The sequence below is a fragment of the Lissotriton helveticus genome, chromosome 2_1 (genome assembly GCF_964261635.1).
Source record: "Lissotriton helveticus chromosome 2_1, aLisHel1.1, whole genome shotgun sequence".
NCBI classification, from domain to species: Eukaryota; Metazoa; Chordata; class Amphibia; order Caudata; family Salamandridae; genus Lissotriton; species Lissotriton helveticus.
The window spans coordinates 1,426,433,916-1,426,461,011 of NC_136059.1; the positions used below are offsets into that span (position 1 = coordinate 1,426,433,916).

Genomic DNA, 27,096 nt, shown 5'->3' on the forward strand with positions numbered 1-27,096 from the left:
GCATCGAGGTACAAACTGCCTTAGAGAAAGGGTACAGGCTCAGTAGAGTACACGAAGTGTGGCATTTTAAGAGCACTACAACACAACTCTTTGCACCCTACATTAATTTGTTTCTCAGAGACAAACAGCAGGCCTCAGGGTATCCTGAATGGTGTACTAGTCAGGATGCAAAACAAATACATCGACGACTACTACGCTCACGAGGGTATCCGTTTACGCCCCCATCTGATAGAGGTCAGTCCAGCACGCCGCCAGTTAGCCAAACTCTGTCTCAACTCCTTATGGGGAAAATTTGCACAGCGCACAAACCTTTCAAATACTACCTTAATATCAGATCCTGATGAACTGTTCTAGTACCTGTTTGCCCCATGCTACGAGGTGTCCAGCTGCGAGTTTATCGATGACGATACCGCGGCTTTGTGTTGGAAATACGCCCAAGAGTACCCCACATCGAGTAACAACATAAACATTTTCATAGCCTGCTTCACGACAGCACACGCTCGTCTAGAGCTTTACTGGGTTATGGATAAGCTCCAGGATCGCTGCTTGTATCACAATACAGATTCTGTGATTTTTCTGAGCAAGCCGGGGGATGAAGACCCTCCTCTGGGAGATTATCTGGGTAACCTAACCAGTGAGCTAGATAAGGATGAGTATATAAAAGAATATACTTCCTCCGGGCCTAAAACATACAGTTACCGTACCAACAAATACAAGGTGTGTATGAAGGTCAAAGGGATAACATTAAATGTCAGCAAGAAGAGAAAAGGGGACAAAATCAAGGGGCACCGAGGCAAAAGTCAGCACAGGGGTACAAAGAACGGCGAGGGGTTCAGAATAAAAGGGGGCACAGAATCAGAGCAGTGAGCGGGGGGCAGGGGGCACAGACAGTTACAAAGCAGGCACAAAGCAACAGGCAGCAAGCGAAGCGTACCTAAGGCCACCACTGGCCACCAGGGATGAGGCGCAGGTGGAGCCTGCGGGTGGTGGAGGGCCTCGATACACCGGCGGCAGCAGGAGACAGCGGGGTGACGGCTGAGCTGCAGCGGGGGTAGGAGGGGACCTACCAGGAAGGTCAAGGGTTGCTCTCCTCACCGCGCAGAGGCCGCCATATATGGGGAGGAAGGAGTAGCTGGGAGGCGGGAGGCGAGGGATGGGTGAACGAATGGGCGCGGAGGGGCTGGGCCGCAGGGGAGGCAGCGGCGGGGACGGGGGGCAGGAGACCAGCGCGGGGCACAGGACAGAAAAGGGGACAAAATCAAGGGGCACAGAGGCACAAGTCAGCACAGGGGTACAAAGAACGGCGAGGGGTACAGAATAAAAGGGGGCACAGAATCAGATCGTCAAGCAGGGGGCACAGACAGTTACAAAGCAGGCACAAAGCAACAGGCAGCAAGCAAAGCGTACCTAAGGCCACCACTGGCCGCCAGGGATGAAGCGCAGGTGGAGCCTGCGGGTGGTGGAGGGCCTCGATACACCGGGGGCAGTAGGAGACAACGGGGTGACGGCGGAGCTGCAGCGGGGGGGAGCGACCTACCAGGAAGGTCAAGGGTCGCTTAGATATAGGTAACCTGTATCTAAGTAAGGGGTGCATGCACTACCTTACCCAGGCTGCAGTAGAAGTCCTGTGGTGTCATTTTGGAAGGCTTCCCAGGGGTGGCATAATACATGCTGCAGCCCCTGGTAGGCCTCTGGGGTACCTATGCCCATAAGGGTACCCCAGTAACCAAACTGGAGTGTACCTAAATTAATTAGAATCAATTAAGAGAGGAAGCAGCTAGGCTGGGGTTGTGGATAGCAGGGCCCCAGCTAGTCTAAAGTAAAAAAACTGTGAAACATCAGCAAAAAGCGGGGGTAACCATAAGAGCAGATCCTACTCTCCTACAGACCCCCCCTCCCAACGCAGGGACATTAAACTAACCTTTACCAGTTGAGTCTTCATGTTCTAGGTGGAAATATGGAAATATCTGGAGAGTCCATCTGCATTGGCATGGTTACTACCATGTCTATGCTCCACTGTATAGTGCATCCCCTGTAGGGAAATGGACCACCTCAAGAGTTTGGGGTTTTCACCCTTCATCTGTTTTAGCCATAAGGGGGGCTTATGGTCAGTCTGAACAGTATAGTGAGTACCAAACAAGTATGCCCTCAGCTTATTCAGAGCCCAAACCACAGCAAAGGCATCCCTCTCAATATCTGACCAACGTTTCTCTCTGGGAGTCCGCCTTCTGCTAATAAAAGCTACAGGCTGGTCCTGACCATCATTCAATTGTGATAACACAGCCCCTACCCCCAACTCAGATGCATCTGGTAGGCCTCTGGGGTACCTATGCCCTTGGTAGCTAAGGCACCATATATTAGGGACTCATAAGGGTACCCCAGTAAACAAACTGGAGTGTACCTAAAGTACTTGGAATCAATTTAGAAACCATAATTGGGGTACTTGAGGCTGAAAGCATTTGTATTATAATTGACCTCTCTACACATCTTCACAGAACATCGACTAACATTTAGTGACTGTTTTATATTGTAATATTTAGGAGCTGTGTGGTAGGACTCTGCGTTTTCACATGTATGAACTCCTTTGAAATGCTGCTTTACCTTTATCCAAGTTATGGTGATAGCACATAAATTGTTGTTATGAGGACCTACAGAAGTAATGTACTAAATGTACAACATTTGGTAACCATTTGGGGTAGCATTTTTTAATGGACGAAGTGTGGGGATGCGGGTAATAGGAATTTTGTGGATCCTAAGATCCAGAATTCTTCTTTAAAAAATACAAAAAAATCCTTGATTTAGACAAAGCTTAGTGTTTGCAAGACATTATGTGTAGGAAAACGTATTGGTATTCATGCAAGCTACACTTCTCCAGACTACCCTAGGCAGCTTCTTTTCAGAGATATCAGGGCATGGCAGGTTTTCCAGGGGGCTGAATGAGCCCTGGCCTAAATACAACAGCTAACCACATCACCAACATTGGTCAATATGCAAAGGTGTGATGTGTATAGAGGCCTCTGAGAGCCTCTCCATTCACAGGTGAGAGCTCAGTCACACAAGTGGGGCACTATTTTTATTGAAAGAACTTTAGGATATTTGTGGATCCCCACAGGCTCCATTAGTGCAATCTGCTTTCACTTTTGTTTTTCTTTGTATCGTCAGTAAGCCCAGCGTGATACGCAATACAGCAAAACCAAAAATCAGACAATGGACTTTGGAAACATTTTCCTCACAAGCGAAGTTTGATTTTGGAAAAGACAGGGCTTCTGGTGTTTTTACCAGAAACATTTTCTTTTCTATTACTGCTGATGACCCTTCGAAGACCACTGCACTGTGAAGGTAGTGTGGTGAACGTCAACAGGTGTCTGCCCTAAAACAGTTAAAACCCACCAAAACCATACAGCCTGATGTCCTGTCTAACAAGAATGGAGAACAAGCTGCAGGGTTATGATGACCACATTGCCCTAACTTCTTTGTTCCAGGATCACATGGGACTCCTTCGGTTAATGGAGGCCCCCAGGATGGTAGGTTTCTGGAATGGGGAACAGCGAAAAGCACAGTCGTCAAAGGAGAGCTGGCAAGTGCTGGAAATAGCCATGCATAGCCAAGAGAAAGTTTTAGTTGCCGTACATTGTCCAGAGGGAAGAGGGCTAAAGAAAATACCAAATATTGAGAAATACAAAGAAGGTAGAGGAAAAGATAGAGAGAAGAGGTTTTAGAAAAGGAGAGAAGATTGAGAGAAAGAAAGGAGAGCAAATAGAAAAAGCAAGAGAGAAGGAGAGACCGGAATGGGAAGATAGATGGAGCAGCAAACAGAATGAGATAGTGGAGAAAAGGTTAAGAGAGGCAGTGGGGACAACATAGAGAAAGTAAGAGCGAGCCTAAAGGAGGAAATGAGAGCTTAGTACACATAGAGGCATGTTGATCGGAGATTGTAAGTGGAAGTTATAGCTTATGTTATGGCAAGTTCACCTGGCCCAATGTTATTTCAAATCACAAATCTGCATTTCATTTTCTAGAAAGAATCTTAGTGTAAGATCCACAAATCACCGTGTCTAGTGGTCTTTAGAGTCCTAATAAGGTCCAACCATTGTTTTTGATCCATATTTAGTTTTGTAAAGTGCTTAACAATACCACACCCTTTTTATTTGTTACTATATGCCTTTGGTGAGAAGTCCTTGACACATTCTCTTTTAATGAACATCAGCAATGTATAGAGTCGCTGCTATAATCACTGGAAAGTACAACCTACTCCCATTGAAGTCCAGGTTCTCTTAAGGAGGTTATTTAGATATCTAGTGAACATTTAAATATGGCAGTCCCTTAAGTATTTCATAACATGAAGTGGGCTTTTACCTGCACCTAAAGTAATGCTGAGCAATACTTTTGCAAGTAAATATGTTCCATTTCTAGTACAAATGACAGGCTTCCATGCTTTCTACATTCACCACTCAGAAACGTGCATGCTTGTCCAAACAATGTTAGCGACACACCCGAGGATTCTTTGCAAGAAGTCTATTGCATGTGAAAGAGTGGAGAATGTCCATTATTATGGAAGTGGACAACTTTGTAGCATCCAAATGGGAAGCACCACTGCAAGCAACATCAAACAGATGTGTTACTGCAGAGCAGGATTCTAGATGTAAACTGTGAAAGAACTACTCAGAATGCCAGAGGCAGTGCTGCTGTCTGCTAATCTTTGCTCCTAGAACTGAAGGCAGAACTAGTATTCTCAGCCAGGCCACGGGTCTCAAATGGACCCATCCAGGTTTCTCACAAACTCCTATCATTTATCATGCTTACCTGTCTTGCTGGTTGATGTCTAATGAAGGTCTACTTTTGTACACCGCCTTTCGCACAACCTGAAACTGAGGGGTGTACGTCAATGTAAGACTGCTTTGCCAAGTCCATGCGGTTTTGACTAGTGCTTTTGATCAACAAAAAATTTAACTATCCATTTTTAGTCACAACCTTATATTCAAATTAATTGTGGTACTTCCCCAACATTCCCTGTACAATGATATTTAAATCCATTTAGTTTTTACTATTTTTGCAGCCCTAAAATGTTAAAAAAAACACCTATTTGCCACTAATTTTCAAAAACATTCTTGATGAATACTCTCTAAGCTCTCTGCAAAGTTATTTTAAATGTTTAGCAAGTTAAATTAAAACTTCACCTCAGAATTTGGTCAGAAGTAAGAAATTCCACACTTAACTAATCAGATGAAAATTCCTAGATTTATGTGAGGTATGGTTTATCCTTTTGGGACTTCCAGGTGTGATGATTTCCTGATGTAGACTATCCCTGGTGGGACAGCCTCCAGGAAACAATTTTGAGTGTGAAGGCTAGACATCTACCACAGGGGTGTTGGAGGGAGAGCTCTGAGTTGAGGCCAGCTTTTTTTTATTTTTAAAGAACTTGATTAAATTTGCATTCCACAAAGCTTTAACGGTTCAGAAATTAAAACTACCCATTTAAACCTTTTTGACGCATACCTTAGTGCGCACGCCCACACTACACTAGGTTATTTCCTAGTACACTTGGTTCTGAAGAAAGCCACTCTGACTTTAAAGCACTTATATTTGGATGAAACATGTCGACCTAGCACCGAGATATGCGAGACCATTATTTTAACACCTTCCATCCACTGATTTTAATTGCTCTACCAAAGGTATCCATTAATAAAGTTTTCGATTTGTACGGACAACCTTGAGGTAGTTTTTCAATCCACTTGGACATGTCCCACAGACCAATGCTAAAAGCATATGAAGCAATGATCCCATCACAGATATTGTACGGGGCAGAAGTCCTGTAGTTAAGTGGTAAATGCAGATGGGACCTGGAAGAAGGGAAGATCCTAAAAACCTTATTGTCTCTGCCAAGCTCCACAATGATCCAGGCTGTTAGAATGGAGACAGGAACAACAGCATGGAGTATTCAGATCCAAATGTCACTTTTAAGATTTTGGAAACAACAGGATGCAGGGGGTATGAAGAAGGTCTCACAATGGTGTAGGGAGGAGATCCGAAGTAGCATCCTCAAGGGGGCCAGGGAAGCAAGAAATAAACTCCTGTCTATAGCGGAGAGACTAAAGGTGAGCCTAATTCAGCACTCACTGGAGTTAGAATTTACCAAGTGTTCACTCAGACTCCAAGGTCATGAACAGTCAAGTAAGAATGACTTGGCTTACCCCAGTATGAAAACAAACAGTGCAAGGTACAAGAAACTCATGGGTAAAAGAATCATGGTACCAGTACCGGGATACCTCGCCGAACTATGAGCTTAGATGTGAAATACTAAGAATACGAATTGGTATTAACCCCTGGCAGTTGGAGGGAAAAACAAAGGCCGAAATGATACATGCTGATGGAACTTGTAAATGTGGGCTTGGAACCAAAAATGATACTCTGCACATATTGGTAGATTGTTTAGCAGTTTTACATTTGAGGAAAGTGTTTTTCCAATTTTCTTAAAATATGGAATAAGGTCACAAGCTCAAGCAATAGTAATGCTTACAGAAATGTCAAATCTTGATATTGCCATTGCACTGGGGAATTACATGAAGGGCATAAAAATGTTCCTGAGGGCTAGACTGAAGGGGGGTTAGTATTTCTATCCCGCCTTCTAAGATCCCCTCATCCAGCTAATGCAATATATCTCAGCTTAATGTATATACTACTGACATGTGTCGAATTGTTGTTGCTATTATGGAAAGGAAGTGGATATCGTATTTTTAATATGTACACATGAGACAAGGTATTTTTAATGAATTGTACTGTTATTTATTTAGATTAATATATATAATATTGAATTTTATTGGGGTAAAAGGTTGCTGCTATTGGGGAAAGACCGTGGTTTCCGTACCCTTATTATGAATATATTATTAGGACGTTTTAATGAATTGAATTGTAATTTATCTATTGTGGTTTCCCGTTGTGTTTAAAGACTATGGTCTAATTAAACAAAGCGTTTGACGGACTGACTGACACTTGCAAATTCACAATCACAAAATAAAAATCCATCTCTGCTGTAAAAAGGTATTGCGGGTAAAAAACAGGAGAATGATTCAGTTTAGGACAAGACAGAGGCCGGAATCCTAATATATATGAGAAAAGCAAATTACCTCTGACACCATGAATCAAGAAATCAAAAATTCTTCCCAAAAGATTGTTTAATTATCCTTGGGTTATATTCATTTAAATGATGTTACTTTTTTTATTTTTTTTTATTTTGAAAAATCATCAATCCTGTCACGAGACAAGCTACAGCAAGGCCCACTTGCCTTCTCTTGATATAATATATATATATATATATATATATATATATATATATATATATATATATATATATATACATACACACACACACACACACACACACACACACACACACGCACACACATTATAGGTGGAAAGGCATTTTTTCAAAAAAACTTGTGCTCACAAATATATGTTATGTTATAAGTTATAAGCTGTTTTGTAACGCGCTCAATTACTACCGGAGTATCCTGGCGCGGTATACCGCTGGGGAACCCGTCCTGGCTTTCCCTGTGGGATGACTGGGAGTCCCTAAGGTGAAGCCAGGCATCCCCGGCGTTGGTGGGGCCGTTGTAGAGATTAGGCAAGCTAATACCCAGAGTTGCCGAGTGGGACCCCTGGTTAGAGTAGGCACCGAGGCGAGAATTATCGAGTCCGCTGACCCTGGTCCACGACCCTGCCGCGTCGGGAATGGAACCCTGGTCCCGGGCCGACTCCTGCTTCCGGGTCTGCCGCCTCTAACCAGTGAGCCACACCACTCCACAGTTCAAATCAAGAAAACTTCAACATACAGTGCAAAAAATATACATGTATCGCAGAGGCAATGTTCCTTATCAATGAATCTAAAGTACATATAATATCCTAAAAATTTCCTCAGGCAAAGGGTAGTCCTACTCAATTGTGTCGTGGTGAAATAGAGTCAAGGTAGGTTGTTACTTTCCCGTCCTCAACCTGACATACTTTTTCAGCCAAAGGAGAGGTCAACAGTGATGGTCAGAACTCAAGAAAAGAGCCCTATTTCATGGGTTCTATATCGTCCAATTTCTGGACCTGACTAGAGCTTGGTTCTGTATGGAGCCTCTCTGTAGATAGAACCATCGCGTTTCGACCTTCTGAATGGCACTACAGAGAAAGTGGTTACACATACCAAGGGTGGGCAATCGCTCCTCTCCTTTGGTACAAGCAGGGACTCCCTTGGGGTGTACCAAGCTCTCTTCATCGCACTTCCCAGATAGCCACTGTAAAACCTTCCCTTAAACTGGTTTTCTTGAAATGCTTTTCCACCTATTTGTGTGTATATGTGCGTGTGTGTGTATATATATATATATTCCACAAAACCGCCGTCTCAATCGACGATTACACAGGGTGGAATCGTCGAATAAATTTCACTTCAAAAAGCAGATGGGCCTCGACTTGTTGTCTTTACAAATTGATTGAGACGGCGGTTTTGTGGAATTACTTGGGGTAAGACGAAACCCCGTCGAGGCCCGCCATCAGAAGAGGCGCGGGCTTATTTTCGTCAAAACTAATGGTATATATGTATGTATATATATATATATATATATATATATATATATATATATATATATATATAGAGAGAGAGAGAGAGAGAGAGAGAGAGAGAGAGAGAGAGAGAGATGGCAAGTGGACCTTGCTCTAGCTTGTCTCGTGACAGAATTGATGATTTTGCAAAACAAAAAAAGAAGAAGAAAAGTAAGATAATTTAAATGAATATGACCCAAGGATAATTAAACAATCTTTTGGGATGAATTTTCGATTCATGGTGTCAGAGGTAATATGCTTTTCTCATATGTAAAAAGGTATTGCAGCACCGCTAAGCATCTTAGGTAGGAACCCAATGATGAAGCATGCCACCAACTAGGTTGGTGGGTGAGGTTTCTTTTAAAAAACCTAATGATTCCCCAGTGATATGAGTAAATGACATTCGTAACAACAGGGTCTAATTTACATCTTCTCTCTCTCTTTTTTGATTATTCAGACCTGAGGAATAATAATCATCATAGAGATCCTCTTCATCCTTGTCTTGGTAATTGACATTAGTTCAGAAGGACTGTGGGCCACTCCAAATGGTTTTTCCTTGTCCGAATCCTACTCATCAAGCAAGTAACTTAGAGGGGAGGAGAAATGTTGCTTGGAAAGGTGTTCGGCCTTAACATTTCTGATTATATATTATGCACAGACGACTTTTTCAGTCGGCAATTCCATTGTTATTTTTATCAATGGAGTAGAACTCTTTTCTGCCACTGAGAGCTTCGTCAATGGCTTTCTCTTTGATAGTGTCACGTCGTTGAGTGTGTGTTCGTTGACACTGGGTCGATGGTACCTTCGTCGATGTTGTCTTCCTCCACAGTGCTGTAGTCATTATCATTGTCATGGATGAGATCGCTGTTGAGGAAGTTGTTAAGGTTGCTACTGTTAGTGTTGATGTCGACGTTGGTATGGTTATATAATTGGAAAAACAGAATGTAGCAAGTAAATCAATTCTTATAAGCCAATGTCTATAAGGTGGACTACATAGCAATACACACACAATATAGAAAAAGCACAGAATGTCTGATATAAAAATATATATTATCTATTTAATTTTGCTTTTTATATATAAGAATTTGATAACAATTTAAATACAAAATGATCAAAAAAAGTACAAGATTATACAGACACAAATACAAAAAACAGAAAACAATGTCAAATGACCAGTTGGTATTGGGACTATTGACGTTGGCAGTGCGGTGAGATGGAACACTACACGCGTTTCGGCCACAGCCTTCATCAGGAGACCGTCATTTTCCACCAAACAACAAAAAGAATATTTTTTTTAAACTGAAAAAAGGAAAATTGTAGATAAATATAATGTGCAAACAATTTTTTTATATAAAATATATTTAAAGTGTGTACACTATCGTCATAGATTATCCAATTCATGAACCACCTGTAGATATGGTCAAATCTTTTAAACAACATCATTGACAATATGAATCTTGTATATACAATTAAAACAGCTAATTTCATCCTTGTCCATTTTGAGACTGATACTCATTTATAGGACTAGTCATTTATTGTTTAACATGATTGTTTTTTATATGAACAGTACAAAATATTATTCCATATTTATGTTTTAAGTTTCAAGATTTGAAGAAACAAATCATGGACTGAACCACAATTATTAGAAAGAACTGTATCATTTGAAAAAACTGTATTGGGTACAAGAGATCAGTGATTATTATATGTGAAAAGAAACACAGAAAGAGGAGAGATTGAGAGAGAACAAGGAGGAGAGAAGAGAGAGAAAAAGAGAGGATGGAGAACAATTAACAATATTAGTGAATGAGTCCCTTTCCTTTAAATAAGAAGTTCATATATACAACTAAAATACAAGTACTATATCAATTGGATGTGCGAACTAAATATATCTATATGTGGTTTCACACAGACCCATTAATTGAATCAATCAACAATTTTAGATGCCAAGGTGACAACTCAGCAACGCCCTATATAATTAGTACAGGGTTATACATATACACTTACTTGTATTTAGGATCAGAGGAGAAATACAGTGTACATTTATTCAAAATATGCTGACATCTTCTTATATTTGCTTTCGTAGACTGCGTGGATTGGCTAGAAAGAAGTATGTAATCTTTATTAGCAGTCAATTGTTATTTCAGTTTACATTTATTAGAACTAAAACTGCTCTGTTGCAAAGCTCCCTCTATTTGTTGATTCAAAAACTGTCTTTATTTAATGCAAACCTTCTCAGATAAAACACGGGGATCTTAATATCAAAAAAAGAGAAACAACTAAATAGTTTTAATGAAAGTAATGTAGCAGCTCAGCTAAAAAGAGAATTTAACCAGAATGGCAGATGAATCTATGTAGATGGCAAAAACTATTTACCTATCGTCAGAAAATATTCTGCTTTATGCCGAAGCTCCCTCTAGGGGCTGATAGGAGAGGCGTCTTCATAGAATAAAAACATCTTTTATATAGCAAGGTTCTAAATGGCAACGATAGAGAGAAGGTGCAGTTAAGTAAGGACGATACGGTAACTAGGCTAAACAGAGGCATGTGGATGCCGCTCTTACCTGTTGAAAAAATAATAAATAATTTGATGTATTGGGGGTTCTGTTAGGGATTTACTCTGCTATATGTCGAAGCTCCCTCTAGGGGTTGATAGGAAAAACGTCTTCATCGAATATAAACCATCTTCTGTCTAGCGAGGTTCTAAATGGCAACGACCGAAGGAAAGTGCAATTAAATAAAGACGATAAGATCACTAGGCTAAACAGAGGCTTGAGGATGCGGTTCTTACCTATGGATAAAATAAATATTTGGATGTATTCGGGGTTCTGTTCGGAAATTTCTCTGCTATTTGTCGAAGCTCCCTCTAGGGGTTGATAGGAGAGACGTCTTCATCGAATACAAACCAACTTTAATCTAGCGAGGTTCTAGATGGGAACGATTGAAGAAAGGTGCAGTTAAGTAAAGACGATACGGTGACTAAGCTAAACGGAGGCCTGAGGATGCGGTTCTTACCTATGGATCAAATAAATAATTCGATGTATTCGGGGTTCTGGAGGGACGGCAATGCACGCGTGCAGAAGGATGATACGGGCAACTGTGGGCGAAAGTGCTGTTTTTATATGATTGTAGGAAAACGATAATTGAATAATTGACTTCAGATGTTCAAGTAAGATACATTTGGCCGCCTTTCTGTTACGTAAGAGAATGCGACCGGGATGTCAAGGAAAACCGGTACAAAGGACAGAAAAGAAAGACTAATGGAGATTATTTGTAGTTTTACTGAATAGATATCCCAATCTGACCAGGAGGAAAATATATTAAATCATACAGATTACAACTGTGTGTCTGTATTTTTAAGTTGATTAGAGAAAATAATATATCCCTCACTACAATGTTCTTAGGTCAATAAGAAAGAACCAAAAGGCTAGCATCGATGTATGGACACCATTAAGGATTATGAAACCCCATATCTAGATAGGAGTAGCGATATCATGTTAATGCAAGGTGAAATGTATTATATTGCGAGTATATCAAAGATTTTAGGCATAAATGTATAACGACGCTTACAATTTAGTTAGAAAAATATTTTTTATTGATCATAACTTTACATTAAATCTCTGAATCTGAAACAAGGAAAGGGGAAAAAATGATATTAAATAACTGCCTGTTCCCATGGAATGTCTGAGTTTAATCCATTTTTTACTGTATCCAAAACAAATATCCAATAAACTTCTCGTTTTTTTCGGATTTTGTCAGGGCAGAGTCCTTCCCTGGTTTGTATGTTCTCTAAAACAAACCACTTTAATTCTTCAGGTAAATGGCCTTTTTCAATAAAATGAGACACCATGGGAGCATTCATTTTTTGAGTTCGTATGGCAGATTTATGTTCCGTGACAATTAGTTATCGATGTACATCTAATTGTCACATTGTTGAGCGTCAGTTCACTCCCTTCGTATGTTTGCGGACATGTTTTACACGTACCGCATTTGTAATTTCCAATGGGAGTGAACTGACGTTCAACAATGTGACAATTAGATGTACATCGATAACTAATTGTAAGACTCAGAATGTAGTCTATTTACTTATTTGCCCCTGTTATAAGGGATATGTAGGAGAGACGTCACGCGCAATCGGTAAAAGGGTCACGGAACATAAATCTGCCATACGAACTCAAAAAATGAATGCTCCCATGGTGTCTCATTTTATTGAAAAAGGCCATTTACCTGAAGACCATTTGACCTAATATCATTTTTTCCCCTTCCTCTTTCCTTGTTTCAGATTCAGAGATTTAATGTAAAGTTATGATCAATAAAAAATATTTTTCTAACTAAATTGTAAGCGTCGTTATACATTTATGCCTAAAATCTTTGATATACTCGCAATATAATACATTTCACCTTGCAGTAACATGATATCGCTACTCCTATCTAGATATGGGGTTTCATAATCCTTAATGTTGTCCATACATCGATGCTAGCCTTTTGGTTCTTTCTTATTGACCTAAGAACATTGTAGTGAGGGATATATTATTTTCTCTAATCAACTTAAAAATACAGACACACAGTTGTAATCTGTATGATTTAATATATTTTCCTCCTGGTCAGATTGGGATATCTATTCAGTAAAACTACAAATAATCTCCATTAGTCTTTCTTTTCTGTCCTTTGTACCGGTTTTCCTTGACATCCCGGTCGCATTCTCTTACGTAACAGAAAGGCGGCCAAATGTATCTTACTTGAACATCTGAAGTCAATTATTCAATTATCGTTTTCCTACAATCATATAAAAACAGCACTTTCGCCCACAGTTGCCCGTATCATCCTTCTGCACGCGTGCATTGCCGTCCCTCCAGAACCCCGAATACATCGAATTATTTATTTGATCCATAGGTAAGAACCGCATCCTCAAGCCTCCGTTTAGCTTAGTCACCGTATCGTTTTTACTTAACTGCACCTTTCTTCAATCGTTCCCATCTAGAACCTCGCTAGATTAAAGTTGGTTTGTATTCGATGAAGACGTCTCTCCTATCAACCCCTAGAGGGAGCTTCGACAAATAGCAGAGAAATTTCCGAACAGAACCCCGAATACATCCAAATATTTATTTTATCCATAGGCAAGAACCGCATCCTCAAGCCTCTGTTTAGCCTAGTGATCTTATCGTCTTTATTTAATTGCACTTTCCTTCTGTCGTTGCCATTTAGAACCTCGCTAGACAGAAGATGGTTTATATTCGATGAAGACATTTTTCCTATCAACCCCTAGAGGGAGCTTCGACATATAGCAGAGTAAATCCCTAACAGAACCCCCAATACATCAAATTATTTATTATTTTTTCAACAGGTAAGAGCAGCATCCACATGCCTCTGTTTAGCCTAGTTACCGTATCGTCCTTACTTAACTGCACCTTCTCTCTATCGTTGCCATTTAGAACCTTGCTATATAAAAGATGTTTTTATTCTATGAAGACGCCTCTCCTATCAGCCCCTAGAGGGAGCTTCGGCATAAAGCAGAATATTTTCTGACGATAGGTAAATAGTTTTTGCCATCTACATAGATTCATCTGCCATTCTGGTTAAATTCTCTTTTTAGCTGAGCTGCTACATTACTTTCATTAAAACTATTTAGTTGTTTCTCTTTTTTTGATATTAAGATCCCCGTGTTTTATCGGAGAAGGTTTGCATTAAATAAAGACAGTTTTTGAATCAACAAATAGAGGGAGCTTTGCAACAGAGCAGTTTTAGTTCTAATAAATGTAAACTGAAATAACAATTGACTGCTAATAAAGATTACATACTTCTTTCTAGCCAATCCACGCAGTCTACGAAAGCAAATATAAGAAGATGTCAGCATATTTTGAATAAATTTACACTGTATTTCTCCTCTGATCCTAAATACAAGTAAGTGTATATGTATAACCCTGTACTAATTATATAGGGCGTTGCTGAGTTGTCACCTTGGCATCTAAAATTGTTGATTGATTCAATTAATGGGTCTGTGTGAAACCACATATAGATATATTTAGTTCGCACATCCAATTGATATAGTACTTGTATTTTAGTTGTATATATGAACTTCTTATTTAAAGGAAAGGGACTCATTCACTAATATCGTTAATTGTTCTCCATCCTCTCTTTTTCTCTCTCTTCCCTCCTCCTTGTTCTCTCTCAATCTCTCCTCTTTCTGTGTTTCTTTTCACATATAATAATCACTGATCTCTTGTACCCAATACACAGTTTTTTCAAATGATACAGTTCTTTCTAATAATTGTGGTTCAGTCCATGATTTGTTTCTTCAAATCTTGAAACTTAAAACATAAATATGGAATAATATTTTGTACTGTTCATATAAAAAACAATCATGTTAAACAATAAATGACTAGTCCTATAAATGAGTATCAGTCTCAAAATGGACAAGGATGAAATTAGCTGTTGTAATTGTATATACAAGATTCATATTGTCAATGATATTGTTTAAAAGATTTGACCATATCTACAGGTGGTTCATGAATTGGATAATCTATGACGATAGTGTACACACTTTAAATATATTTTATATAAAAAAATTGTTTGCACATTATATTTATCTACAATTTTCCTTTTTTCAGTTTAAAAAAAATATTCTTTTTGTTGTTTGGTGGAAAATGACGGTCTCCTGATGAAGGCTGTGGCCGAAACGCGCGTAGTGTTCCATCTCACCACACTGCCAACGTCAATAGTCCCAATACCAACTGGTCATTTGACATTGTTTTCTGTTTTTTGTATTTGTGTCTGTATAATCTTGTACTTTTTTTGATCATTTTGTATTTAAATTGTTATCAAATTCTTATATATAAAAAGCAAAAATATGAAAAAATAAATAGATAATATATATTTTTATATCAGACATTTTGTGCTTTTTCTATATTGTGTGTGTATTGCTATGTAGTCCACCTTATAGACATCGGCTTATAAGAATTGATTTACTTGCTACATTCTGTTTTTCCAATTATGTTTACACTTCCCTACGTGTAGCAATTGCATCACAAGTAGGGGTCCCCTCCATTTCCCAAAGACGTTGGTATGGTTGACATTTTCAAGGCAGCTATCTTCGATGGCCCTCAGGAGGGTTTTCTCCAACGCAATAACCAACCTGGGGATGGAGTAGTAGGTTCAGATCTCACTTTTTCTGAGGAGACTTAACTTTGTTTCCCTGTGAGAGTGCTCTTCTGATGTCCTCTCTTTAAGACTCATTATGAGTCTTTCTACGGCTTTTTTTGGTGACTCCGATGACTTATGGTCACACAGCCTTTCCCTTTTTCATCATCTCACATTAGTATGTGAGGAATCCTCACTATCCTCCTCAGGTCACACAGCTCTCTTAGTTTTTAATTTTTGCAGCCATATAAGAAGACTCCCCTCTCTATCTTTAAGAGTCTTAGAGCAAAAAGTATGACAGATTTTACAATCCTTTGTCTTATGAGAAGGATGTAAGCAATAGGTGTAAGCTAATGTGGATCGCCTAAATGAAATCTCTTTTTTTCCACAAGTTCCACAAGGTCTGAAGAGTCCTTTCTGTGTTGCTTCTGACATTATGAGAAGAAAGATCTTAGCAGCTGCAGGTTTGAGTTGCCTTTTATAATGACTAAGAGCTTGAAATGAGAAAAAACTATTGATAAACCATCCAGAGCCCAGGGAAATCCCCTTCACACAAAGTGCAGTAGAAAGTCTGAGGGAATAAAGCCTCTGTGGGGATTGTTCTAGAGTGTACTATCAACTGAATGGTTGAAGTTTGGTTCCTTATAAATTATGTAGAAAAGGTAATTAATTGAATGTCTCTAGCCATTACAGGCTATATGTAGTATACTGTACTCTTAAAAATTATACAGTGGGACTCCCACTTCGGCAACGGGGAACGATTCAAGCAAGCTAATCTATGAAACACCCAATACTGGAGTACATTAGTTTATTTGCAAAATGCAATAACCTTAGAGTATGAAGAGCATTATGTAGGATATTATGTATGATAATAGATAATAGTAGTATCTATTATGCATATGTTTTGCAGAGTATAAAACACTATGCATATGCCTTATATGGCATGTATCAACTAAACATATGGTTTGCATAGTATGTAATACCCTCAACATAAAATATTATACTGCTTTAAATAACAAATAGAAGTAAAGGCCAAAGGGCAAGTTGTCGCATTCTCTACAATAATAAATTCCAGACATTCAAATAATATAGCACCACAGACTTTGGTCACACAGAACAAGAAAACACTCCTTTGGGTTAGGTTGCTTGAGAGATGTAAAAAAGGCAATGCATACCACATGGGAGTACTATGACTCCAGACCTTGCACGTCCGTTTCCAAACATCTTGCGTAAACTTTTCTCCTGATATGGTCGCAGTACAGCTGTTGGTTTGAGGTCGATATTAATATCAGGATTAACAGAATCGTTTCTGAAGTCATACTCTGCTAGTAAGGGGTAATCGAGCTGGATGCAGCGCTTCTGTAGCTCTTCAATATTTTCCTAAAGCAAAGAAGACATTTTAGAAATGTCAATGAAAATCAAAGCTTGCTTGGTGTCCAAAAGTGTCCTTGTTAATAGACAGAGAAAAAATACATCTAATAGAAGAGTTACACTTTTTACAGGTAACAAGTTCACAATGCTTGACGCTGTAAAAGATTTACAGGAAAATACCATCTGAAAATAAAGACTGATTCAGAATCAACTTATTTGCATTAAAAGATTAGTATTATATTTTGTCAAGAGCTTCTTCAGCCTATAATGGGTTTTATTGGGAGTATTTGTGATTGATACTTCTTTCCACAGATTACTCGACTTATGAGCATCACTTTGAGTGCGAGAAAGAGCCTAGAAACGTTAGGCTTTTTTCGGTAGCGGACATGGTGTGGTGGTGAGCCTCAGCAAGGCCTACCAGTGCTAGGGGTTCTCCCTTCTCTTCTTAGAGTCCTCAGACCAATAGAAAGAAGTTGGCACAGAAGCTGGAATAGAAAAGACAGAGTTTATTAAACCTCATGAGGTGGAACTACATTCACAAACACCCTTCGGTAGTGTATGAGGTAGCACACTGACCGGAAAGAGCTTGGTCCTTTTATACCAACACAGGGGCTCAAATGAGAGCGGTACAAGTTACAGAATGCTGGTTTCAAATACATATAAGGTCATACAGAGAGTGTGCTAGCAACAAGTGGGAGGAACTAACAGTTAGCTAATTCTGGTGGACACATCCTGACAGTTACAAGTTGGGGACAGCTGTAAGCTCAACTGAGCATGTGCAAAGCAGAAGAGGCTAAATATATCTCGTCTCTAGGCAGATTTCAAGAGCAGTTAACATGAAGGTAGGACAGAGCACATGGCAAACAAAATGGCCGTTAGAAATACAAAATGGATTCCACACAACGGACAAGATAGTCTCTAAATACAAGATGTCTTCTGCTAATGCTTAACCTAATCGCTGCTAAATTACAACAGACAGCCCTTTCAGCATTAGCTCAAGACATTCGTTTATCTGGGGTAATCTAGATATGCGTCCTGTACATTGATGCTCATCATCTCAGCTATTTCTTTATTTAACATTTGCTGTGCTTTTATATCTGCAATATTTCTTTTGGCAGGTGTACAAGCAGTGATGCACATGGAGCAAAACATAGGACCACATTGTATACAAGTACAGCATGTAAATAGTATCACCAGCAGTATACATAGAATAGTCAGTAGCTTCCAGCCCCAAGTAACAAAGAGTGTCCATATCCAGTTCGAAAATGTTCATGTACCAGTCTCTGGGTGAATTTCTGCAGCAATCTTATGCTCTTTTGAGATTGCATCATATACTGAAGGTAAGTGATCCGGTATAAATATGCAGCAACTGCTACAGATGATGCGACATGCACCACCTCGCTCAGCCAAAATCACGTCAAGCACCATCCTATTTTGGAGTGCTAAAATTCTTGCAATTTGCAGTTCTTCTGTAATGTTCCCAAGTGCCATGGTTGTCTGGTGACACTTCCACAACACAAGTTAATCGCCTTATCTTTCTGCTATTCAATGCAGCACCCACAAAGAAGATCAAACCCAAATTGAAATCGACATATTGTTGTAAAGTGGTATCTGTCTGGTCAACTTAATCTGCACTTATTGTTCGTTTATATCTATTCTTGGAAATGTCATTATACAACTTTAAATTCAGGTGATATGATGGAGGGGCCAAGAACACAGGTGGTAACAAAAATTATATGCAACATACCCCGGACCCCCCAATAGGTAATTGATAGTATTGTTTATTACCACATACAAAATATGAATTGTGTGAAGAGGTAAAACTACTGTTAGCTCATTCAATAATCAATGTCAAAATACATTCACTCCGTCCTACGGGAATTCTCCCAACACCGCCAATACATAAATCTGCTTTAGCTCTAGTTACAGAAATCACAAAGGGTCCAGTGTTTTTCATATTCCTTATATTTGTAAAGACATACGGTGTCGAAATATTGTCCGGTTGTTACTCTTCCCATTCCCATTTAGTCCCTTTAGCTTGAGGATAAACATCTTTATCTTGATAGCATACGTTATTCAACCGAAAGATAATTCCACCTACTGAGGGCTTTCCGAAAGCAAACAAAACAGCATACCAAGCTTGACAAGAACCATTATGGGAAAATGGTAGAGGAATAAAAGTCGTTCCTCCTTTCTTTTGGTGTGCAGGTATCATCCCACACACCCAACAGTTGGTAGTATTTGTGGCATTGTATGTATGATGCAACATCTGGATGAATGTGTTATTTAGGTAGGATTCTCGATGCTTCTGCTCACGATAGGGAAGCGATTAATAATGGTGTTCCACTGGAGCTGTAGTAGTGGCAACGAAAAGCTGTCGAGCAGGAGCCACTTTCTCAACACACCAGGTGATTATCGCCATAACCACCAGAGCAACAACAAACCCTACAGCACAAATGATTCTTTTGTTATTCATTTCAGTAACAGTAATGATTGAGCTTTCTGAAATTCGTTGAAAACAATCGTTGGATCTCTTATCCCTTGGGCAGCCGCTGATTTCTTCACCACGGGCCAAGACGGGTGTCACTACACTAATGCAGGGCTGATCCCCCCCCCCCCCCTTGCCACATTGGCTCTCCGTTTCGCTAACCCAGGGCGGTAGCTCAACCAGTCTCGTTCAACACTGCAGATTCTTTCCTCGGTCTCAAGTGGTATCGCGATGCTCCAGGAATCGTGTGGTCCGGGAAGACTTCCACAGATTCGTCAGGTGAGATAGCTTGACCTTTCTCCGTCTCCAGAATCTCTTGATGGTCAATCAGCACAGCAGGTTCCACCAAGGCAGGCGACACACGCTTACAGTGTGTGCTGTGGACCCAGTTCTTCTTGTTCGTCACTCGAACTGCTGTCCTTGTAGTCAGGAGCACCTGCTCCGGACCTCGCCACCTCAGTTCCAAGCTGTTCGATCGGTCGAAGACCTTGACCATCACATAGTCGCCAGGACGGAGTTCGTGGGCCTCACCTGTAGATCTGTCAGGAAGCGCTTCTCGAACCCGTTGATGAATAGAGATTAAACTGTCGGTTAACTGTGCCAAATAATCATTCAACAGAACACAAGGTACATCATGTATGGGGCGTGGCTTAGGAACTCCCCAAATGTTCATTGGTCCCCCAAAGACCACTTCGTACGGGGTGAGACCAGATCGTGAGTGGGCACCGATCTTATGGATAATAATTTATTTAAAAAGTTTTATATAGCGCTGGCTAGAACGAAGGTATCAGAGCGCTTTACAAGAGAATCAACAATGTAATAGAAAAAGATCAGCAATTACACAATACATCAAAAAATAGGCAATACAATTAGGAGAGGTGGGAAAGGAGAGATAAAAGTGGTGGAGGGGGCAGGGGAGGTGAGAAAGGGAGGATAAGGGAAGAGACAACAAGGAGAGATGAAAGGAAGTCGGTCTAAAGCCCGACTGGGTAGGTGACGACCAAAGGAGGGAATCCACGACCCATCTCCCCAATAGCTAAACCAGGTAGCTCCATCGGGCATCAGACAGAACAGTTCAGTCTCGATACATTGAGAGAAAAGAGAAGGAGAGACATAAATAGAGGGAGGATGTGGGAGGAGACGACAGGAGAGACGAAAGGAAGTGTAACAATGTGGTTCAACAATATAACAGAAAAAGATCAACAATTACACATTATATCAAACAATCAGCAAAACAATAGGAGAGGAGAGAAAGGAGAGAGAGAAGTAGTGGGGGGTAGGGGAGGTGAGAAAGTGAGGATAAGGGAAGGGACAACAGTAGAGACGAAAGGAAGTCTGTCTAAAGACCAACTGGGTAGGTGACGACCAAAGGAGGTAATCCACGGCCTATCTCACCTATAGCTAAACCAGGTAGCTCCATTAGGCATCAGACAGAATAGGTCAGTCTCAATACATTGAGAGAGGAGAGAAGGAGAGAAATAAAAAGAGGGAGGAAGCGAGAGGAGACGACAAGAGAGATGAAAGGAAGTCTGTCGAAAGACCGTCTGGGTAGGTGACGTCCAGGGAGTGAATCCCCGGCCTGTTTCCCCCTATAGCTAAACCAGGTAGCTCCATCGGGCGTCGGACAAAATAGCTAGATCTCAAATTACGAGTGAAAAATTCACAGATAGAACGTGGGGGGCTAAAGGGCCTGGACAGGTGAGGGCAAAGGTCAGAAGCAGGAAAGTGGAGAAGAGTAGAGCAGGGAAGGGTAGGGGGTAGAGGGAGATAGGTCAGAAGAGACGCAGGAGGGTTTGTTGCGGCTGTCATTTTAGGCAGGTACCAGCAGTATTTACATGAGGATCAGAGTTACAGGTTATAAGTTACATTTGTTCCAAGAGCGAAATAAATATAGGAATTAGGAGTGTAACAGGGGGAGTGAGGGAAAGGAAGGGGGAGAGACAAAGGGAAGTCTGCCCAAAGACCGACTGGGTAGGTGACGTCCGAGGAGGGAGTCCCCAGCCCAGCACCCCTATAGCTAAATAAAGTAGCTCCATCGGTCAAAATAGCTAGATCTCAGCTGACGAGGGAGAGTTCACATAAGGAAGTCCAGTGGATACATATGGTGGTAACTATAAGCAGGGACAGGTGAGGATCCTTTGAGGTGAGGAGTGTGTTTATTATGGCAGCCATCTTAAGGTCAGGCTACATCAGAAAGAAGCTCCGGAGCTTGTTCTGCGATCCTCAGTGGACTCTGGAGACCGCCATGTCCCCTGCTCAGCCTCCTCTGGGGATGTCACATCCAGCGATCCGGGGCTGAGTGGGAGGGGGGCCGTCTCCAATTCCCGGTGTCGCACTGCGGCGCTCCTCGCGCAAGAGTGGTCTGTCCATCGCAGGAGGTCCTCCACATCTTGACCGGTGAGAGGAAGCAGGACGGGCATGGGGTGGGCAGGGCTCAGGCAGGACTCGGGCACAAGCAACCCCCCGCGGGTGAATGCGATGCCGCTCCAGGTCACCAGGCAGCCAGCGGGAGTTAAATTGTGCCAAAGTTCGGGGTCCGCCGCCATCTTGAGGTCACATATTAGTTCATACTCCATTGCTGCCTTCCAGGCGATTATGTTTCCCATCGTGTCGTGCTCAAGGGCGATCGGGAAGTCTCCGCGCTCATAGAACTTGCGGAAGGCCGTGGGCTTCACGGGCCTTTCTTTGAACGCTCCTGCGGCCGGAGGGCCTCTGACCACCGAATTCTTCATGAGGACTCTGACAGTGAAGGCCTGGGGGTGCTTACTACTGCTGCCCGCAGCCTCCCTCCTGCAGGCGGCCTTCTCGGGGGCTCCTTTCACCTGCGGTTGCTTCTGCTGTTGTTGCTCTGCAACCATCTGTCTGACCACCGGCCTCGATCCTGAGGGCTGGCAGGGTGCTGGGTTTCGAGTGGCGGGCGGCGGGTGGCAGGGTCGGATGGACTTGGGGACCGGGGCTCGGTGCGAGGCTCCCGGCGTAGATCGCTCTGCCTTGGGCAGCGGTAACCGTCTGCTGCTCTTACCTGCAATAGCAACGCAAACATAGTGCTTCTGGCCACTTTAGGGACGTGGAAGCCAGTATTTTCGCTAACTTCAATTTTAAAGTAGCATTGTATCTTTCCACTAATCCTGCTGATTGCGGTGGAAGACTGTATGGAATTTCTGTTTGATCCCTAACCCTTTCAGGATATACTCAACAACTTTCCCAATAAAATGAGGTCCGTGGTCACTCCACAAAAAGCTTACAAACACCATACCTAGGAAAAAACTCCTTTAGAAGCACCTTTACTGTGGTGAGAGCAGTATTATCCTTTGTAGGGTATGCCTCTATCCATTTACTTAAGGCACATACCACCACTAGGACATATTTTAGATGATTGCAGCGTACAAGTTGGGTGTAATCCATCTGCAAGACTTAAAAAGGTGCGGTTGGTGTAGCAAACCCTCCTGTAGGAGTCCGTGTCCCTTTTCCAGGATTATACTGCCAACAGATCAAACAGGACTGTACCACTCTTTAGCTGTGCTGGCAATTTCAGGATGCTCCCAAACTTGTGTAAGCAATTTAGTTATTGCTAGAGCTCCAACATGTGCCAGCCCATGTGCCATTTGAACCATAGGTTGTAAATAGGCTGCAGGCAATTTTCACTTATTCATTTCTTTGTTACGCCAACGACCCTCATCGTCTAACATTCCTTCTTTAGACCATTGCTCAAGCTCTTCCACAGAGGCAGATCTCTGTATATCCAATACTTCCTCTCTAGCGTCATTCCAACGCTCAGCTTGAGACTTCACTACGTACATGGAAGTAGTGTTTCGCTGCATCGCAGTTTCACGAGCTTCGCGATCTGCAAAGGCATTGCCTTGTCCTATTTGGTCAATGATTTTCTTGTGTGCACTACACTTCATAATAGCAACTTTCTTTGGGTATGTAAGTGCTGTCAAGAGATTATGTACTAATTCTCCGTGCATTTTCTGCATCCCGTGGGATGTAAGAAAGCCTCTTTCCTGCCAGAGTAGGCCAAAATCATGAACCACTCCAAAAGCATAGCGCTATCTGTGTAAATGTTCACACACCAGTCAGTGCTAAGTTCACACGCTCGTGTCAAAGCTATTAGTTCAACTGCTTGAGCCGAATTCTGAGGTATGCGAGCGGTTTCCACTACTGTCTCAAGCGTGGTGATTGCATAAGCAGCTGAAGTCGTGCCATCTGGTAACTTCATAAATAACAACAAGAGGTGCCAGTGCTGGTAAACATAACTTAGGACTGTAATTAATCCTCCACAAACAGAAAGTCAAATTCCAGAAAGGGAATGCTTATTAATCGCAATTTTATTTATGAAAAATCAACAATGTTTTATAAAATTCATATTTACATTTAAGGAGAAAACAACAAGAAAAATCAGGATAAGAACGGACACAAAAGATTGCAATAACTTGAAACGATCCACCATTCACAACTACAATCATATCACATTCGCCTCGCATTCGACGCATGCAAACTTCACTCAAACATACAATATATTCATAATCTACAAGGGAAAGGAACAAGACTGGGACTGCCTTAGTTACAGAAAAATGTTCGGAGTAATTGGTTGAGAAATGGTATAAAACCAAAGATTATCGGTTTCTAACAATGACTGCAAATAAATCAATGATGCACAACAGATGACAAAAAAATCAAAAAATCTGTGGATGGGCGTTACTCCTAAGTACATGGGCAGACCAGTAAACAGGTAGGCCTACGCGTTTCGAATCCCCTTTAATTCTTCGGAGATTCTCATCAGGGCCTCAGGCAACTGGACAAGGAAAAACAAAACATATATTTATTCTTAAAGACAAATAGTGACATGTGAGGAAGACATCAGTGCAAAAACAGGGATACACGTTTCTAATTTATACTAGCTGGAGCATATCCTACAGGGAGGATTGCCCTTATCAGGGTCTCTAAACTTAGTGTGCCCCCAGCGTGGAGAGCCTGGTTTAAGGTACTCCAAGGAGGGAATGTCAGGAGGCGGTTAGTCATGGAATGGCACTCTGAGCACTGTATTTACACTCGGGGCAGTTGGCTGCATCAAAGAATATAGAGAGGGCTTACCACCAAGGTTGCTTCAGCAGAGACTAGTGGTGGTCGGGAACAAAGAAATATTGCACAGGAGCAAATCTGTAAATCGATACCAAAGTGTGATGCGTCAGTATACAGACGCAATTTATTTTGAAAATAAAGGAACAATGAACAATAAAAGTTTACAGGCCTGTGGGGTCTCTTACCAGTCTTAATTAGTGCATTATCGACGTGTCCGAATGGCTGGAAGGAATGAGCCACAGTCGGAAGAACCGCAGTGGCCGGGGACTTGGCGTATCTTATCTATCTGACAATGCAGGCTCGAGATCCTGTTTAGACCAAAGGGGAGCCTTTAGTGAGGGGCGCCACAGCGAAAGAGTTAAGTAATAACAAAAGAAATTGCGGTTGACATCACCTGTCTGAAGGGGTTCAGTCAAAGTATTTCAGCTCGTTTCAATCGAGTGGATCCGAGAGGCGGTGGCAGCATCAGCACAAGCAGGCACAAATCGCGTGTGCTGTGTAAACAAGAAACGAGGCGAGCCGGTTAAATGAAGGCTTGACAGAGCGGTCGTACACCAAGCTCCATCTACCTTAGCTAGCAAGAGAAAGGACACAGCGGGAGTCAACGCCTACTCTTACCGGATAAACGATTTCTTCTTCGTGGCAATCTTCGTCGGCGTCGCGATGAGCACTAGTCTCTCGCGCATGCGCGTTACCCTACCACGGGGCACTACACATTTTATGGTAGATTTCGCGCTACGTCATCAATGGGCGGGCGATCACGTGGGCAACTGCTGTCAAGAACAACAGAGTTCGGCGGGGTTTGTACTAAATGGAAAGTCCAGTGTATGATAGCATACAGAACTGAAGAAATGTTAAATAAAAATGAGATAATGTGGGTAAAAACCTTATGGTCGGTGCTCTCTAGAAAAGGAGATTGAATGCAGCTCTATACAGTGTAGCCAGGATATTACATACAGGGGTTCATAGCTTAAAAATCTCAGAGTTCATTTAAACCTGACACTGCCGTGTCAAATTTAACAATTAGCATTGCTTCCCTTTTAGATAATAGGAGACTCATATCGCCTCCTCGGGGATTCTTTTCTATCCTGGAGATGACCGTCCATTTAAAATCACTGGGTCCATGTTGCATTCTGTTCCAATGGTTTACCAGTGGCGCATTTTCGACATTTCTCTTCAGCCTCGATTTGTGTTGGGATATGCGTTGTCACACTTCTTGCTCGGTCTTACCAACATACAGGCAATCACATGGGCATTTGATGCCGTAAACTACAAATTTTGATTTGCAATTACTAAACACCTCATGCTTCCAGGATATGCCCTTGTGTTGAAAGACGGAGCCCTGTATGGTGGTTTCGCAGCAAAGGCAAGTGCCGCATTTGTGATGGCCTATCACAGGTGCCAAACCCATCATTTGACGGAGAGAAGGTTGATTTTGGATTGGCATGGAAGCTCTTACCACATGGTTAGCGACACTATTCTCACGTTTAAATGCGAACAGCGGTGGGGTTTTCAGGCTCTCGTCTAGATTTTGTACCAGATGCCAGTTTTGACTAATGACACGTTTCAGCTGGTTGGCATTCGGGCAATAGGTGGTCACACAGACCTGGCGCTTCTGTTCTGATTTCTTTTTGCGTTCCAGTAGTGTTTCACGCGGAGTCCACCTGGCTCGTTTCATGCAATCTTTCACCAATTTTTTGGGGTACCCCCTGTCACAGAGTTTGGAGACAAGTTTGTTTGCATGGTACGAGAAGTCATCATCATATGTACAGTTTCTGCGCACGCGCAAAAACTGCCCATAGGGTAGGTTTTCCCTCAGGCTTCTCGGATGATTGCTTTGAAACAGTAACGCCTTATTACGATCTGTGGATTTAATGAATAAGGTTGTCGCCAACTTGCCAGCCCTTGGAAACACTTCCACATCTAAGAAAGGGATATTTGTTTCAGAGTGGGAAAGGCTGAATTGGATGTCAGGTGTTCTGTTATTGAGCCATTGGTGGAACTGGATCAAGGTGTCGATTCCTCCGGTCCATACCATGAAAACGTCATCGATAAATCGATACCATTTACAGATATGAGCTCCATACGGGTTGTTATTATGTATGTACGTGTCCTCGTACATCGACATAAACAACACTGCCAGCTCTGGGGCAAAAGGACACCCCATTGCCACCCCCTTTATTTGGTAGAAAAATTCTTTGTTAAAACAAAAATAATTTTTCTTCAAGGCGAATGAGGCCAGGTCCACCAAAAATTTCGTCGGAACTTGCATCGGTCTAGGACGTGAATCTAAAAAGAAGGAGAGGACTGCCACTGCCTCATCCTGGGGGATTTGCGTATATAGCGACGTCACGTCGAGGGTGACAAGCAAATCTGTCCCTTCACAAAAGGTTACAGTTTCCAACTTGTTTATGAAATCAGTCGTGTCCTGTAGGTATGAC

General features: G+C 41.6%; 1 protein-coding gene across 2 annotated transcripts in view; it reads right to left on the reverse strand.

Moving 5' to 3' along the window:
* Window positions 1-27,096, reverse strand: part of ERCC3 (ERCC excision repair 3, TFIIH core complex helicase subunit) — a 2,074,468-nt gene that overhangs the window by 909,852 nt on the left and 1,137,520 nt on the right. For both annotated transcript variants that reach the window (XM_078676352.1, XM_078676351.1), the window contains exon 8: window positions 16,890-17,094. In XM_078676352.1, coding sequence (XP_078532478.1) covers window positions 16,890-17,094 — 205 coding nt within the window. The remainder of the gene's footprint in view (window positions 1-16,889; window positions 17,095-27,096) is intronic.